We start from the raw sequence: 19,305 nt of genomic DNA on the forward strand, positions 1-19,305 counted from the left end.
TGTGCATCCTAAAGTCATTCCTAACTCTGGAATTATCTCCCTGAAACTGAATACTTGTTTTATAAGTTTTAAAGTCATGTCCTGTTAAATAAAAAAAAACAGTTTTATATTAAAGTTTTATGTTTTTATACTTTTATACTTAAAGTAAAAACTACAGAGTAACAATATGCTTCAGCCATCAAATGTCCACCAGGCACTGATGGCTACAGCAGAGCTGTGAGGTGTTGGTGTTTGATGATAATCAGCTCTCAGGGATGTGGTGATAAGAATGCTGGAAATGTATACAAATGTGAATCTGTTTAGCAAGAGCTGGACTGAAATGGGTTGAGATGGTTCTCTCAGAATGATGTTGCTCTCTGCCAATTTGAATCCATTATTTAGAGCTTTCAGTGTGAATTCTGCACTTGTTCTTGTTCACACTCTCACGCATGCTTATGTGTGTGTGTGTGTGTGTGTGTGTGTGTGTGTGTGTGTCAGCGATGTAATGAGCCAGTTAAGAAAAAGTTCCAGTTCATCACAGAGCCAGGATTTCTCTCGGGGGTCCAGCTGCTGCATCCTCATTCACTTTTTTGTCAATTTCAGCAATTCTGAGACCTTCGTGTTCTATGGTTCCGATACTGTTGACCTCCACTTTTGACACTGTGCATTTTTATCAGGTCCCCTATGGCCAAGTTGGCGGTTTGTAAAGTGAGAGGTTTGGAGAGAATAGCAGCTTGAGGAAAAGCACAGCATCCTTGGTCATCAACCTTCTGAACCGGCTGTAGAGGTCATCACATTGTATAAATAACATACACTATGTCCAAATGTTTTTGAACACACACTTAAAGGACCAATGATGATTATATTGTCTGTAGTAACTCAATTATTTCATATATAAGAAAATTAAGTTTGAGAACTGTCTTCTCCTGACAGCAGAGCTTCGGTCAGTATGTTCTTTTTTGAACTGTGTGGTATGTTACAGTAATCTGTGACTTCCACACTACCAGTTCCACGCTCTGGATTGCCAGGTATAGAACATAATAGCAGGCAAACAGTATGCTGCAGCTATGGTTTAGAAGAAGCAGCATAATGTTCTACACAGCCCTAAAAGCCTCAGCACTGCCTAAAAAAGCTCAACGACCAGAGACAGTGTAACACATGAGTACATTTTGGCAGTGAGTTTGACAGAAGGAGACAGTTTAGACCCTAGCAGAACTCAGAACACCCCAAATTTCTCTGAAGCAAGTGAGTGCAGTTGAATTTAAAGACTTACACAGACAAAGAAGTAGAAGCAGAAAAGCACAAAGACAACAAACACAAAGCTAGCAGCACAAGCAGCAAGGCAGAGCACAGACCAGCCCATCTAAGATCTAAAGAACTAAAATTGGGAAGATCTTGGCTTCTGCAGGTGGATAATGATTTTAAACACACCATGAATGCATCACGGAATGCTATACAATATTATCACAATATATTGTGATACTTGATATATCACAAGACAACTCTCTACAATACTTTGTGACATCTGTGTTACTGAAGAGGATAAAATACTCCTAAATAAACAAATGGATTTTTTGGTGTCAGTTTCACAGAATTTACCAACCAGTATTCTTCACCGCAGGTTTACCCTGTTCGTTTGATTAGCGCCACCACATGGTGTAATGATCAGTATCTGTAGTTAAAGTTAAAGTTTATAAAGCTTTGTGTGCCGCTAACAAAAACTCCCCTCTGTGATGTTTATCCACCCTGAATTGACTCATGGTCCTGTGAGTGGACAGGTTTTGATTCAGCAGGACGTGGTCTGTGTCGTTACATTAGGCAGTGTGAGTGGGGAGAGTGCAGGCAGCTCAGCTGTGTGCTGGACTCGGCTGCGCTGCAGAGGTAATGAGCAGTGAAATTACTCCTATAGCTCACATTCAGCAAATAGAAAGCCTTCATTTATTGACCACCCTCTGCTCTTGGCAGGGAGATGCAGCAGCGGTGAGTGGATGAAAAGTGATGCAGTTACACCGCTCCTCTCTCATCAAGTCACAACTGGGTTTAGGCCAGCATAGATCACACGTCACAGAATAACAATCTCCTCCGCATCTTTTCTTAGAAGCTGAAAGAGAACAGATCTGTTTAAAATGCTCAGCACATAAATTCTCCCTCCGTTTTATTATGAACAGCCGCATTTTACTGTCCTGATTATGCACTTCACCCACCTCTTAAGCAGTATCAGTCATGACAGGATGGAATGGCATGAAAATTGTCAGTCAATAGAGTATTTCATTCAGAGAGATCACAGTTGTAAGGTATTAACCCTTGTTTGATCTTAACATTCTGTTTACTCCTCTTGTCCTACGGGTCAAAAATGACCCTCCCTACCAAAACCCCAAAATAAAGCAGCCTAATTCAATTTTAAATCCTCCAAATTGGTTTCTCCAGGATGATTTTTTGGATGGCTGGTGTGTTGAACAGGAGAAAGGTGGATGGGATGAAATGTGCTGGACATGGGCAGCTGAATACACTGTTGGCCCTGGAGTCATGCTTCTGATGTTTGATGCTGTGTGTATTAGAGAGAGTGTGTGTGTGTGTGTGTGTGTATTAGGGAGAGTTTGTGTTTGGCCTTTATCATTTTTTTCTGGTGTTAACATGCTTTTATAATTCATGGGTCAAAAATGACACATAAGACAATCTTTGTACCCTAGTGGTGTACAGCCCATATGAAAACATAAACAAAAACAAAGAATCACTCTTTCTAATGAGGGGGTGCCCTTAGGAAAACTCATAAAATTTCAAGTTGGAAAAAAATAGTTTAAGGTATTTTTTCTAAAGCTAAACATGGTAGCGGATCACAAGACAACACAAGGATTAAGAGCAAGCCTAGAGTAGAGGTGAGCGATATGGCCCTAAAATAATATCGCAATATTTCAGAATACTTTTACGAATGGTCACTGGTGCATGCTGATAGTTTGGTAATAAAATGCATTTTACTGTTTACTATTTCAACAACTTTTTACTGAGGAAACTCTGCTCTGCTCTGGTAAGCTCTGCTTCTTTAGGCTGCACTGTGGACTCAAGAAAGGCATTCTGGGACTCCTGATATGGGAGAAAAAGGCAGGCTTACCAAATGAGTATGGCTCTCTGGTGGGAGAATTCTCCACCATTTTTTTTCCTTTTGAGTACAAAAAGGCCCTTTATCTTTCTGATTACTGTTTAACATGTAATCAGTTTAATTAGTATTCTAATATATATATATATTGAATATAGTGAATATCCCATTCTAAAAGGAATGAATTAGGCACAGGTCTACAGTATAGTGTACTGTTTTGTTCTCTTGTTGGCAGATCAGTTCTGTTCTCTGCTCGCGGGAAATGAAACAAGTCTGTTTAAAGGAATGAGAGGTGCAGGCTGGGCAGGTAGCTCAAATCAAGCAGAAAATTATACTGAATATAATCTTTAAGCCAGAAAACATCCACATTCACCACTCTAGCCGTGCTTACCGCCTGCATCCGTAAAACGCAGGATCACTTTTACCATGTCAGATTTAAATGTGCTTTATTTAGCTCTTCTCAAGCTTGAGGGGGAAACGATGTGTCTTGATGCAGCTTTCCTGCAACCCACTCGTCCTCATACGACCCACAGTTTCAGAACCTCTGGGATACAGCATGGTTAACACCAATACTCATAAAAACAAAGGAGGCTGCTGCTGGTTTTCTGCGGATGGGGAGGATATGTTTTAATTGATTTATTTCATGAAAATTAGTGTTTATATCTGAGAGAATGGTGTTAGAGATGTACTGTAACACAGTGGAACTGTTGGTGCACTGGTAGATTATGATTCTTCTTTAAAATCTTAAAAACAAGGCTCCAGATGACAGATATCAACTCTAATATTGTCAGGGAGAAAACGCAGGACTTCATTCACTGCCACAGGGAGAACAAATCAAATCAAATTTATTTATAGCGCTTTTTTCAACTGATGTCATCTTAAAGCAGCTTTACAGAAATGTTGTAGCAGAACAGAGAATCAGACAAAACATTAAACACACAACCAGAACAGAACCTCAGAAACTCTCCCTCAGAGCTGAAGGAGGAAGATATGTGTTTATTAAATGCTAGATCTGAATCTACGATAACGGTAAGATTTTTATCTGCTGGACCAGGGGTGACGGTGAAGTCGGACATATTTAACATTAAATCTGATCATTTATTTCTTGCAGCTTTAGGGACTAATAGGAGAACTTCTGTTTTATCACTGTTTAATAGGAGGAAGTTGTGCAACATTCAGGATTTTACACATAAAATATTATGTAGGCCTGTTAAATGTTCCAGTTATTTAAATACAATTTTCAAAAAAGTACATTTTTATGTTTGCAACAGTTTCTTTGTGCTTCCACATTTTAATTTATATCACAAATGTCATATTAATTTTATATGTTACATCTGCACCAACATACTATGTGCTTTTCCTTCAGTGGGTTTGTCTTAACCCCCTTCTCTGGTGCCTTTTTACACAGTGCCACAGTTACAGTCAATGTAACATGATGGAGGTGAATAAATCCGCTCTGCTTGGTCCAATTAATTTCTATTAATGGCCTTTTTTCTTAATTGCAGGTATCATACTTTAAAAGAAGAAGGCATTATTAAAGTCACTTGGGCAGAATACACTGTAGATTCAGCCTTGAGAATGTAGACAAGTTCACTTTTGGTTAATACGTCTAAATTGAGAAACTGTTGCTTGTTTGACTTTAATTGAATTTGACAGTTTTGTTTTGATGGTCTGTGATCAACAGAATTTAAAAAAGTTAAGCTGGAAATGACACTATTGCTAATTACAGTATGTTGCCTGTTGCAATTAATTCAGATGAATTAATCACAGAGCATGTAATTAATTAGATAAAAATGTAATCGCTTCAGTAATAATCACTGGTGAATAGTGGTGACCTGGTCATTTGTATGGCTCGTCAAACGGAGAAGATCTGCTTGTAAGCAGCACACACACACCGTCCGTCACTGCAGGCTGTAAACAATAAGAAAATCACACGCAGCCTGACGTCCTGAGCGTTTAGCATGCAGAGAACACACCAGAAAACCAGACTCCACCCAAAACACACACACTCTACACATCCTCTATACAAGAGTCTTAAAATAGACTGCAGCACTTTTCACCTCAGAGCTGGAGCAGAAATGACTTTGTAGAAAGCATCTATTTATGAATTCCTCTTTTGCTCTCCTCTCTTCCTTTTATCCGTCCGTCAATTCTTGCACCCCTCCTCCACCAGCCTCCCTCTTCCTCTGTGTTGTTGCCCCCCTCCCCCCCTTTTGTTATTACCGTTGCTATTCTTGGCTTGTTGCACACTGACTTATAACTCTGCCTCTCTTCCCCTTTCCATCTCTATCCACCTTCTCCTCCCTCTCCTTCCCTCACCTCCTGTTACTCTCCAGTCAGGGGCTTTCAAACGCAACTTCAGCTCCCCTCTGCTCACCAATGATCTGCTTGGGGTCGTTAAGGAGACTCCACCCCCCCAAGGTGAGAATTAACTTTAATGTTGTCTAATGCCCACCACACTACACTAAATGAGTTTTAGAAGACTAAAAATAAATGTAAAATATTAAAGTCTGACACTCTCTCACAACTTGCAGTGTCACTGTTTATAAAACTGAGCACACTACCTAAGCACAGTATCTAAACACACAATCATTTACACTTTAGGGTTGCGTGAGCAGCAACCGCTGCAATCTGATACAGGCTAGACAAGCATCCAGAAGCTCAGTGAACTATGTTCATGGTCTATTACCCCAGCTGCCAAAATCTCAAAAGAGAGATATGAGACAAATTACTACAAGTACAGCCAGAAAAAAAACACAACCGTTACTCAGCTGTATATCCCCCATCACTGGTAATGTCACAACATAAGGAGGGTAAAGGCTAGCACATGCCTCCTACAACACATGTGAAGTCAGACTCCGCCTCTTTTCATATTGCGGCTGATGCAGCATTGCTGAGTAGCATCACAGTGCCCTCGGAGGAAAGCGCAGCGACTCGGTTCTGATACCGAGCAAACCAGCCATTTCCCGCTCATAGTGGCAGATTGCTGGACCACTTGTAACCCCAAAAGTGCCATGAAAATAGCACTTGAAAATATCTATTAAATTGCCAAGTGTAATAGCACAGCCATCGTCATTTTTCTGGAACACAATGAATACATCAGCAAGTGTCGATTTCACATATTGAAGAAATCTAGACCTGGATGCAGAGCTGCAGCGGGAAAACAGACAAATCTGCTTTGTCACGTGAACGAAGCGTGTGCCGAGCAAAACTACTTTACTGCATAATCAGAGCGGCATAAAGCTCTCACCAAATCTTTATAAACAGGAAAAGATAAAAATAGTCAACAGATTATTTATGAAATCTTGTGTTGCCCTAACCACCAGTGGACGGACCTCCAGGTTAACAGAAAGCATAGATATACAGCTCCTGAACCACTTCTGAATCAGTTTCTCTGATTTTGCTAGGGTTAGGGTTAAGTTCATATTCATAAGAGTTCAGAAATCAATATTTGCTGGAATAACCCTGGTTTTTAATCACAGTTTTCATGCATCTTGGCATGTTCTCCTCCACCAGTCTTACACACTGCTTTTGGATAACTTTATGCTGCTTTACTCCTGGTGCAAAAATTCAAGCAGTTCAGTTTGGTGGTTTGATGATTTGTGATCATCCATCTTCCTCTTGATTATATTCCAAAGGTTTTCAATTTGTTAAAATAAAAGAAACCCATCATTTTTAAGTGGTCTCTTTTTTTTCCAGAGCTGTACATATTGTTGACAGATTTAAGAGATTTCTTAATTCTACAGTTCTGGCAGTTATCTGACCTGGTTGTGGTTAGATACATTTAATTGTAGTTAATCACAGTTCATTCATGTTGGAACAATTGCTTTTTCACAGGGCCAGCTTGGTTTGGATAGATTTTTTATTTAATAAAATAAAGTGCACATTTAAAAGCTGATTTTTATATTTACTCAGGTTATCTTTGTCTGATATTAAGATGTGTGTTAATCTGAGAAATGTAAGAATTAATAAAAAGCAGAAGCAAAATAAATCTGTAAGGGGCATTTTCATAGCACTGTATATAGAAAATCTAATAATGTAAATTAAATAAAACCACTGTTTTTAAACTAAGTCGACGTACCGGCTCTCAATGGCATAAATGTGCTGTGTTTGCTAAAAAAAACATAATGGGCATTACTGAGGTCATCAGCAATGTTGAAGGTTATGTTCATATATTGTAAGTCAATAACATAATTATCATAATAAGCCTAATCACCAGCCTTTGATGTTGCTTCAAAACCTTCTATATTTTCCAGCCCATTTACCTGCCTCTTTAGATTGGATCTGGATATTATGGTGTTTACTTAGAATGTTCAGTTTTCAATTTGCTAGACATTTATAGAAACTTTTTATTGAACGTTTATTTCAGTATTATTATTGTTAAATATGGGATTTTTACTATATTTCCTGCATATTTTATAGAGCAATGAAATTTCACCATTTAAACTTTTTACGATAATTCACAAATCTATTCTGTTATCAGAAAATCTATGCTGTCTAGATTTAGAACATGTTATCAGCTTGTGTTTATTTCAGGAGGAGACTGAAAAAGGAACAGAAATATATGCTGGAGTTTAGTTGGCTTTTTTTATCTTCTCTAACTGCATTATTAGAAGCTCCACTTAAATGTCGTTTTGTTTATTTATTTATTTATTTATTTATTTATTTATTTATTTAGTCGATAGGTCCAGCCCCCCCAAAGGCCTTCAGCAGTTGAGCTGCAGTGTAGGACTGTACACAATAAAGGTGCATCCACAGAGGAGGAGTTTCTAATAAATTAGACACAGACACCGTAAATTAAGCCTCAGATTACTGAAAGAATATTGTATACAGACCCACACACACTATCCCCAACCTGCAGCAGTGAGGCACCTTTTCAGTGGTTAACAAAGAAGCTGCAGTCTGAAACCCATTTAAAGTGGAACATAAAAATAGCCGCTTTGTAATTTCTAAAATCACAGTGTTTCAGCTGTGGGCAAGCTTGACACCTTTCTTCAAAACACAGTTAAACCAGCTGTGAGTGAAATGAGAATGCACAGCTCAAAGTCAAAGTGTTTTTTATTGTCATTTCAGCTATTTACAGAGTACACAGTGAAACGAAACAACGTTCCTCCAAGGACCATGGTGCACATAAACACAGTGTAGACAGAACAATAGTGCAACAGTACAAAAGTGCAGACAGACAATACAACACAATACAGACAAAGAATAATAAATAACAAGACAGTGTGCAAATTATGCAGTGTGCAAAAAGTGTGCAAAAAAGACCAGGTGAGGTAGTAATTACTCTATTACACAGTGTGCAATAGAGTCCAGTGAGGTAGTAGGGTTTTTAGTGCTTTCCATTTTCTGGGGTAAGTGGGGTAAGAGTGTGTGTGCATGTACAGAAAAACCATCAGTTCAGTCTCTGCAGTTAAGGAGTCTGATGGCTTGGGGGTAGAAGCTGTTGCAGAATCTGGTCGTGCTGGACCGGATGCTGCGGTACCTTCTTCCCGAAGGCAGGAGGGAGAACAGTTCATGTGAGGGATGAGTGGGGTCATTCACAATGCTGGTTGCTTTGCGGATGCTGCGGGTGGTGTAAATGTCCGTGATGGAGGGGAGAGAGACGCCGATGATCCTCTCAGCTGTCCTCACAATACGCTGGAGGGTCTTGCGGTCAGAGACGGTGCAGGTCCCAAACCAGGCAGTGATGCAGCTGCTCAGGATGCTCTCAATGGTCCCTCTATAGAAGAGTGTGAGGATGGGTGGAGGGAGACGGGCCTTTCTCAGCTTCCGGAGGAAGTAGAGACGCTGCTGGGCTTTCTTGGCTGTAGAGCTGGTGTTCAGGGTCCAGGTGAGGTTATCTGCTAAGTGGACACCAAGGAACTTGGTGCTCTTAACAAGTGTGCTATTGCACATGTAGAAGTTAGAATGGATTTAAAGTAGAGAAAGGGGAATATCAGATATGTTCATATTCAGAGGACGCTGAAATAAATGCACAATAAATGCACACATATGTAAACATATATACAAATATACCACATGTATAAATATTAAGTTGAATAAATTGCTAGCCTAGAATAGAGTAGCCTAGATTTTTTTGTTTTGAATTTTAATGCTTGATTTGTGTTTATGAAAAATAATCAGTCTGCCAGCGCTCTCACTCACATACAACACAATTAGCTGATGTATCAGAGCTGGGGATCCGGTGATTTCCTCTGAGTGTGTTTTGATTCCACACAGTGATGCTGCATTGGCAGTAGTTTAAAAAGAGACTAACTTTACATATACAGCATCAGATAAGGCATGTGCTCCTCTTCCTCACCCTCCTAGTGTTGGGAGCATTGCTAGTGATAGTGATTAGATCGATTAATTCGCCAAAAAATGAGGTGACCTGATGTTTACAAGCTATATTGAAATTTTACTTGCTTTGGTTTTAATCTTGGTTGTATTCCTGACCACTGTTTACTATAAATGAACCTCTTTGATGTGTTTTACCTTTTTGTCAGACCTCTAACCTTCATCGGCTCATCATCACATGCAGTTTAATGCTCCACCCTGTACACTTGTATGATCTTATATTACTTTTTGTGTGCAGAGCAAGTGAAAGCAGTGGATCCTGTGTATGAAGCCTTGAAATACGGAACATCTCTCGCACACATGAGCCGCACCAGTTTCGGCAGCATCACAGAATCGCCGTGCCACCAGGTAATGCAGCATAATCCTCATTCAGAACAACTGTGGTGATTTGTCTTTAGTGCAGCTGTGTTAATGATTATACACTATATTGCCAAAAGTATTCACTCACCCATTCAAATCCAAGGGGTTTCAATCACTTCCATGGCCTCAAGTGTATAAAAAACGTTAGTGAAAGAATTGGTCGCTCTCAGGAACTCAATGAATTCCATTGTGGTACCATGATGGTGAAATTTTCTCTCTACTAAATATTCCACAGTCAACTGTCAGTGCTATTTTAAGTGGAAGCGACTGGGAATCTCAGCAACTCAGCCATAACGTGTTAAAGCACGTAAAATAGCAGAGTGGTGTCAGCTGATACTGAGGAGCATGGAGCCCAGAAGTCACCAACTTTCTGCAGAATCCAACATCCAAACTTCATGTAGCTTTAGATTAGCTCAAGAACAATAGAGTGTAGAGAGATTTATTTCCAGCAGCTCCATCCAAGCCTCACACCACCAAACACAATGCAAAATGGCCAATGCAGTGGTGCCAAGTGTAAAGTGTGTTGGAGGGGGTATAATGGTATGGGGTTGTTTGTCAAGAGTTAGGCTAGACCCCCTAGTTCCAATGAAAGGAACTCTTAATGCTCCAGCATACCAAGAGATTTCTGAGAATTTGTAGAAGGCCACTTGCTTTTACAATATGACTATGCATCAGTGTACAAAGCAAGTTCCATAAAGACATGGATAAACAAGTTTGGTATGGAAGAACTTGATTGGCCTGCACAGAGTCCTGACCTTAACACCATTGTGATGAATTAGATGAATTAGAGTGCAGACTGTGAGCCAGGCCTTCTCACCCAACTTCAGTGTCTGACCCCACAAATGTGCTTCTGGAAGAATTGTAAATAATTTGAATAAACACACTCCTAAACTTTGTGGAAAGCCTTTTCAGAAGAGCTGAAGCTGTTGTTACTGTAAAGGGTGGGCTAACATGATATTGAAGCCTATGGATTAAGAGAAAAAAGTCACTCTAGATTTTATATGTGTGAGAGCAGGCGAGTGAACTCTTATGGTAATACAGAGAATATCAGTTTAGTAAGCCTAGAGTAGGAATCATAAATGGACAGTCTTGTTGCATGATGTGCAACTGTCATCTACCCTCACTGGATATTATTAGAAACCCCTACTTTGTGTTTCTGATCACGAGCCCTTTTATTAGAGTCCTTTTTTGACCACAGAGCAACACTCACATCAGCACCATTTGTTCACACACACACAAAACTGCCATGTGATTGTCATTTCTTTGCTCTGGGCAATCCGTCGCTCAGATGATATCAGCATAAACTGACCAGTGATTAATGAAAATACGGCAGCAGATAATCTGTGCTGTGAAAGATCACTCACTCCAACTCCCATAATTTGCCTGCACCCACTATCAGACCTCATTCCAACTCCCATAATTCACCTGCACCCACTATCAGCCCTCATTCCAACTCCCATAATTCACCTGCACCCACTATCAGCCCTCACTCCAACTCCCATAATTCACCTGCACCCACTATCAGCCCTCACTCCAACTCCCATAATTCACCTGCACCCACTATCAGCCCTCACTTTAACTCCCATAATTCACCTGCACCCACTATCAGCCCTCACTACAACTCCCATAATTCACCTGCACCCACTATCAGCCCTCACTCCAACTCCCATAATTCACCTGCACCCACTATCAGCCCTCATTCCAACTCCCATAATTCACCTGCACCCACTATCAGCCCTCACTCCAACTCCCATAATTCACCTGCACCCACTATCAGCCCTCATTCCAACTCCCATAATTCACCTGCACCCACTATCAGCCCTCACTTTAACTCCCATAATTCACCTGCACCCACTATCAGCCCTCACTACAACTCCCATAATTCACCTGCACCCACTATCAGCCCTCACTCCAACTCCCATAATTCACCTGCACCCACTATCAGACCTCACTCCAACTCCCATAATTCACCTGCACCCACTATCAGCCCTCACTCCAACTCCCATAATTCACCTGCACCCACTATTAGACCTCACTCCAACTCCCATAATTTGCTTGCACCCACTATCAGACCTCACTCCAACTCCCATAATTCACCTGCACCCACTATCAGACCTCACTCCAACTCCCATAATTTGCCTGCACTCACTATCAGCCCTCACTCCAACTCCCATAATTCACCTGCACCCGCTATCAGACCCTCACTCCAACTCCCATAATTCACCTGCACCCACTATCAGACCTCACTCCAACTCCCATAATTCACCTGCACCCACTATCAGCCCTCACTCCAACTCCCATAATTCACCTGCACCCACTATCAGCCTTCTCTCCAACTCCCATAATTCACCTGCACTCACTATCAGCCTTTCACTCCAACTCCCATAATTCACCTGCACCCACTATCAGCCCTCACTCCAACTCCCATAATTCACCTGCACTCACTATCAGCCCTCACTCCAACTCCCATAATTCACCTGATTCACTTCACAACTTTGCTTTTTTATGAGTTGTATTAGTGTTTTAAGAAGGTGTCCCCAAGTCATCCCCTGAGGTAATAGTTCATGATTAATTTAGATTGGATTCCTCTGTCCCATGACTTTTGCCATGTAAGTGTTTGACCATTAACCATAATGTCTGTTTGTAGTTCTGGGATTAAAGTGCAGTATATGAGCTAATGCAGTGTTTCTGTTTGTGACTCTCTCTTTTCAGAGTAATGGAGGAGAGGAGAAGTTAGAAAATGAGCCGATTGTTGAAGAGGAGTCACTTCCTGAATCTGAGGGTCAGTAAACCAGTTTACAGATTGCCTTCCCACCTACTACTTCTCTTTGTTTTATCACAAATTTATGCATTATGCATTAAAATCCAGCTAACCAATCAGAGCTGAGCTCTAGTGAGCAGTAGAGCCTTAATTGTGACGACTGGCTGCGGTCCAAACAAATGAGCCTGAAGCGAATCATACACAGTGTGAAAGCGCCTTCAAGCGGGTATTTAAAGGATATCTAGAGATTATCTGGAGCAAGATGTTTTACCACATTTCACTATTAGCAGAAGCCACTTATGGATCTATCGATCCATCCATCTATCCATCTATCTATCCATCTATTTGTGCGTGTTTGTAGCTGCTAAAATCTTTTCTACATTCCTCTCTCTAGTGGCGTCTCTGGCAGATAGTGAAAAGGGTGAGACAGAGGACCGGGTCAGTTTAAAGGTAAGAGAATGCATTTCCATGCGTTTGTGTATAAAGGATGATACTGTGACATTACCAAAAATAAATAAATAAATAAATGATATTCCCTTGAAGGGGGGGGGGCACTAAATACAGGCCTGGGAGCAAAAAAAAATAATTTATCATGATACAGTATTACCATATTAATGTAACCTGCTGTTATTTTATAGCTCATTTTAAAGATGATAAAAGCCTCTGGAACATTTAAAGGTGCATGAGTGGGCAGTGTGTTAACAGTAAAGGGGATGGTGAATTCAGACTATAATTACTGAGATACTCTGGTAATGATTACATTACCAGTCTGTGTGCCTGTATATTCAGGTGACCTAAATATGCAGTATGTGCACGGACATAATAAAACAACTCCTGACTTATTATAAGCAGTCTATTTTGTAAATATATCTATTTACTGTGTTTACTTTCATTTTTTGTTCACAGTTTAAATGCATACTACTTTGCTGCGTTTAGGCTTTGTGGAAGATCCTTATTGTTACATTACTTTATTTTAGTTAAATGTTACATTTTTATGTTCTTTGTTATTTTATACTTTTGCAGAAGTACATTCTTCAAATCAATGTTTTATATACCACCAAGAATATCATTATTGCAAAAATACTCGTATATATTGTGATATTATTTTAGTGACACATGGCCCATTCCTAGTCCAGGCTGAGTACTACATTTTTCTACTCCTTTAATCCTTTTTTCTGATGTTCTGCTTTTGTCAGTTGCTCACAGCCTTTTCACAACTTTCCTCTCGTCTTCCACCTCATGTTCTTTGCTTCTCCATCTGTCCTCGGTTTCTTGTATCTCCTGCTAGCAGGATCTTCATCCCTCCTCCTCTGTCCTCTCTTACCCTGATTCAACCAAGAGCAGCAGTTAATGTTTAGCTTTCAGATGAAGTTGCTGTTCAGTGGTCTGTTCTATCTGCTGTGAGACTTGGGGTCTAAGCACTATTGCGTAACCAACAGCGCACAAAGGAGTAAAGGGTAATGCTGTTAGACTGGGCTTATTTATTATAGATACAGGGTCTCTAAAGGACACCTTTAAACTGACTAAATAGAAATATTAGAAATAGAAGTTTATTATATATATTTTTAATTGTCCAGATTGAGATTTTAACACTTTTGTGTGTACGTGTGTGTGTGTGTGTGTGTGTTCCTAGGCCCCCAGACGCATTGAAGTTCACTCTATTCACACTTACGTAGCACTGTACAAGTTCCTCCCTCAGGAGAAAAATGACTTGGAACTACAGTAAGTGTCACACTCGTCTGTCTGTGTACGTTTGTATCTTTGTCCTTGCAGGCACCCTTTCACCCACTTGTACACACACACACACACACACACAGTCACAATCAGTCCCCACTGCGGTGTGAAATTCTGATGAGGAAGCAGAAACTGACACCAAACTCTAATCCTAGAGGATCCTGCGGGTTTCTTACGCTGATGCCCGGAGTCTCAAGAGCAGCCCAATGTCAGCGCCTCCCTGCACCGAGGCATCGGACCACTAGGGTTCGGGCTTCGGATGGAATTACTGTTTTTCAGAGATAGCTGGAGCCATTCAAGCTGCTTAATTAAGAGCAGCCATTGTCCAGTTCCACTGCACTGATTCTAATTTATCCACTTTACATTTTAGCCGCGGAGTACTTTTCGAGTTTAAAAAACACTGGATGTTAATTCAGCAGTTTAACTATACAAGCCTAATTCCAAGAAGCTGAGAAGCTTTATGAAATAAGTCTCTTAGACCCATTTGTTATTCACAGTATAACATAGAGCATATCAGATGCTGACAATGAGACATTTTACCATATTTTTACATTTAAATCCTTTCTTTTTTCATTGATTTAAATGTCTAGTTGTGGTCTCTACTATAAATAAATGCCCTGTGAGCTGTTTTTTGTGCTCCGGTGATCCGGTATAACACTGCTTTAGTCCGGTGGAGGAGTGGACAGTAAGAAATGATAGGATTTCGGCTCTTGTTCATAAATATTCATATGTGCAAACATTTCGCCTCTGATTGGCTAACAGCACTGTCACACCAGGAGGCACGGACGAGATGGACAACAGTTAAAAACGTTTTAAAATAAATATTTTTTACACTAATAACAGTCTTTCCAATGTCAAAAATCCAGCCCTGGGATTTGTTGACTGACTCGCAGTAGAGCGACCCAGACAGTTAGATCAAAACCTTGGGGTGGATTTTTACTTTTAACTAGTGTAAACAGAACTGTTTTAAACATACACCTACCTATCTCAACTGTACTTCACTGGTGTGTTCCACAGACAAATTCTAATCATTTGTTCCTTAGTTCTGAATTACTGGGCAAAGCATATAATGCTGATGTGTTATATGATAATCAAATGTAATCAAATAACACAGGAACAAATTGCCATGTTACTTCTAGCGCTGTTAGCTCCTGTCCGAGGCGGCATTAGTATTCTGGTGGATGCTGGTGATCTTTAGGCCCTCAGGTGGCAGTGCATTAAAACAGGCTGTACTGATTCTGATTCTGTACTGGAAATCACTGCATGGTCTCAGGCTGGATCGTGCAGAGGATTAGTCACATGTTAACAACACCCAGAAACGGTGCTGTCTTCTCTGGACCAAAGCCTTTGACGCAGATTGTGGGCCCTATTTTAGTGTTCTATAGCGCAACTGTCAATTGTGCATCGCATTACTTTATTTAGGGTGTGTTGGTATGTCTTTGGTATCTTGAGGGTGCAAGGTATATGTATTGCGCAGGTCAAAACGCGCAAAAGGCATGTGCTAATTCTCTTAAAGTGGGGTTTGCACTCTGTAGCACGTCCATGTTTGTGTTTTTTATTAACTAGGGTGTATACACACTGGACGCACCTATAGGAAAGGGCTATGAAGGTTGACTGTTGTCTAGGTTCATTTCAGTCAGTGGAGCGCCTGTGTTTTCCATCTCAAAAGCAAGTAGATTTATTCCTAAACTCTTACATTATTTTAACGGTGTGGGTGTAAGGTGTGAAAATAGACTGTTGACAGGATGTAAGGGCCCATTGTGTTTAGCTAAATACTATAAAAGTATATACAACCAGCTACCAGGCCAAGCTTTTGCTAAATTTAACAGTGTTTTCCCTGGTTTTGATTCTGAAACAATAAAATACAATAATAGTTTGCTGGTTATTGTTGTATTATTTGTCATTGCCTGTACAGTAATAAGCATTTCCTTTATTGTAGCTTTTATAAAAACTCTTGACTATGAAAAATTGAGTGGCAAATCTGCAGTTCATGGCCCTCAAAGGATGTGATTTGAATATTCTGCTAATTACTGTCTGTTTTGCAGGCTTTGTCTCCGCTAGTTATGAAATGCTTCAGGCAGAGCAGAGGATCCGGCATGCTGAAGTGAAATGTACTAAACTGACAGTCTCTGAAAGGAGCATTAAATGCAGGGAAGAGGCAGCCTGGCTCTGGATCTGCTGGACAGAGCACAGAGTAGAATGGAGGAGAAAAGGAGATAAAGTGAAAAGAGGAAAAAAGAAGAGCAGATATGTGTTTTTGTGGAAAGGCTGTGGATGAAGGGGTTGTGAGGGGGCTATATCCTTACCAGAGAGAGAGAGGGAGATAAAAGGAGAAGAGTGGAATAAAGACAAAGAAGCATTGTAGCAAAAAGCTCCTTTACACCATCTGCTGAGGCTGCGGGGGGCAGCGGGGGGTTTCATGCTGCGCGGCTGCAGCAGGGTCCGCACCGCAGTGTGAAGCAACACAGGACAATAAAACACAGTGCAGCATGCAGACCACCAGAGCCGCCGTGCAGCAGGGCAGAACCAGGCTGTTCAGCTTCTGTCTGCAGCTTCTGTTGCAGAACATCAGCAGAAATATTGTAAAATATAGTTCATAAAAATGGGCCACCACCACATTTATTACTATTTAAATTTTTACTACTATTGAACTTAATTTTAAGGGCATGAACTACCCATTACATTAATATAAAAATATTTATTTTTTAAAATAGTTTTGAATAAATTGTCTAAATTATTTTGTGTAAATTGATATTTAACAATAAACTGATCAGCCCTGATTTTTCAGTAAAAGAATGAGCCCCAGCGGACGATAAAGAAAAGAGATGGATAAAGCCACTCTTATAGTAATAGCTTTTAACATACAGTGGAATCCAGTAAGTCTGTTATGTAACAGTTTTAGGATTTTGGAATTGGTCTGTTTTACAGCTCTGGATTTACCTTTTAGTGAAGACAACTGCATTTTAAGCTACATATGCTGTGCCTCTAAACAGTACTAAATTTAGCTTTAGTAGATTTCTGCAGACTTCCTGATTCATTGCTACATCTCAAACACATCCAGCTTTGGAGTATGTCTTGTTTTGAGTGTACATAATCCCATCTTTATGTGGCATCAAATATTAAGATTTTTTATTAAAATTTAGGCACTCCAATTATACTTACTAAAGTTACTGCTCCATTACTTAACGTGGGCTCGCTAATATAATAATGTTATGTTGAGCCAATTATCATGAATCAGCCGTGGTGTTGGATATTTAAGCATTTGTTATATTCCAATTACAATGTAATGTGTAAATGCACCTCTGTGCCTCACTGTGCATCCCTGTGCATCTCACTCTCAATATCTGGCAAATATCTGGTAAATATATTATTTGTCAACTATATTATCATCAATGGCATAAAAATGGTCTTGAAATGACAATTTGTTAATTCATTTATTTGGAACATTATATGGGCCAGTTTGTTGTTTAAATGAGTTGTAGTTTATAGTTAAAGCTGATGAAGATAATGATGAAGATATTAGTCCTGCTCACTGATCTCTGCTTCTGCTTCTTCCTGTCTCAGGCCGGGTGACCGTGTTCAGGTGACGGACGACTCAAACGAGGACTGGTGGAAGGTGAGTGAGTGCAACACCATAATAAAACAAAATGCTTTAGTTTAATTAGGTTTAATTAGGATTCTGCAGTAAATAATATAAGTGTCATATATCTTATCACACACAATATTTTGTGATTTTAAAACATCCATATGGTCATACATCAGTATTCTTAAAAGTCTTAAAAGCAGTCTGTTTTTTACTGTTTTAAGGTTATTGTTGTATAATTATTTATGTTTGCACTTTATTTTCATGTGCTAAATATTCTGAATATTTTAGTTTGGCCTTTTTTTGCTACAGTTCTTTATTTGTATATTACAAAATTTATTTCATTACATTTTAATGTAACAAAATACAAAATCAGACTCTTGGTGAGTTTAAAGAATATTTTTCTTATGTCTACTGAATGTTTAAAATAATTAACTTTAAAACTTTAACATTTATTTTATTTCAGTAGTAAATTCTTGAAATTAAGAATGTTTAGTTCAGATAATATAGACTTGCACACGCAATGCAACTGATTCACCACCTTTATATTTCGAGTGAGAGGAATCATGTTCAGCATACTTGAGCTGGAACACAGATGGAATGTGGCCTCCGTCTTTATCTCATCCGTGCAGTGAACACACGCACACACACACACACACACACACACACACACACACACACACACACACACACACACACACACACACACACAGAGCAGTGTTTTTTCCCTACACCTCCACTGCTGCCATGGTTCAGTTCTTCTCATCATGTACAATATATCCTTTTACCATCACCCTCACAATGCGGGCATATGCAATACTGGCATCACTGAGTATGCAAGGTCAAGTAAATGTAATTCAATTTCTCACTATCATTTATTTTACTCTTATTCAGGAATAGTCTCTGCAGTGAGATGAGGCTGTTTTAAATGCTGTTTATTATCTTTACACCCTTAATTCTAAGGAACATCACCCATGTAGACATACAGAAGCGAGGAGGGATTTCTGACATGCCAGAAATTTTGATTGCTTGTCTCACAGTGTGAGCTGTACTGCGAGACGATTTCTTATTGACACAACCTTTTTTCCCCAAATTTACTGCAAATATACCCATAAAAAGCCTTTCTTGTGGAGTGATGGCGTTCTCCTCTCATATGGGTATCTTGCTTTTGGATATATATATATTTTTTTTATTATTTTGCTGAAGTCTACAAATGATATTCACAGCAGGTCACAAAAATCATATCATCCATCTGCATATAATATAAAGATGGAAACCAGTATTGAAGATTGCATTGACCGTTACATACTGATACTGGATATTTAATTCATCAGCAGGCACAGTTCATACACAACTAACGATTCAAATGTGCAGTGTAAACCCTTTTACAATGCACCAGATAAAAAAAAACGCACACAAGACGCCTGGCTTTAGAGAAGAATCAAAGCTTGTTAA

General features: G+C 39.7%; 1 protein-coding gene across 1 annotated transcript in view; it reads left to right on the plus strand.

The window, feature by feature from the left end:
• The window catches only part of LOC103038297 (SH3 and cysteine-rich domain-containing protein 2), a 72,101-nt gene that overhangs the window by 36,773 nt on the left and 16,023 nt on the right, over positions 1 to 19,305 (plus strand). Inside the window, exons 5-10 of the mRNA XM_049464810.1 lie at positions 5,410 to 5,494; positions 9,651 to 9,760; positions 12,485 to 12,554; positions 12,928 to 12,983; positions 14,167 to 14,255; positions 17,832 to 17,883. Of these exons, the coding sequence (XP_049320767.1) occupies positions 5,410 to 5,494; positions 9,651 to 9,760; positions 12,485 to 12,554; positions 12,928 to 12,983; positions 14,167 to 14,255; positions 17,832 to 17,883 (462 nt within the window). The remainder of the gene's footprint in view (positions 1 to 5,409; positions 5,495 to 9,650; positions 9,761 to 12,484; positions 12,555 to 12,927; positions 12,984 to 14,166; positions 14,256 to 17,831; positions 17,884 to 19,305) is intronic.

This window comes from Astyanax mexicanus, chromosome 15 (assembly GCF_023375975.1).
Source record: "Astyanax mexicanus isolate ESR-SI-001 chromosome 15, AstMex3_surface, whole genome shotgun sequence".
NCBI classification, from domain to species: domain Eukaryota; kingdom Metazoa; phylum Chordata; class Actinopteri; order Characiformes; family Acestrorhamphidae; genus Astyanax; species Astyanax mexicanus.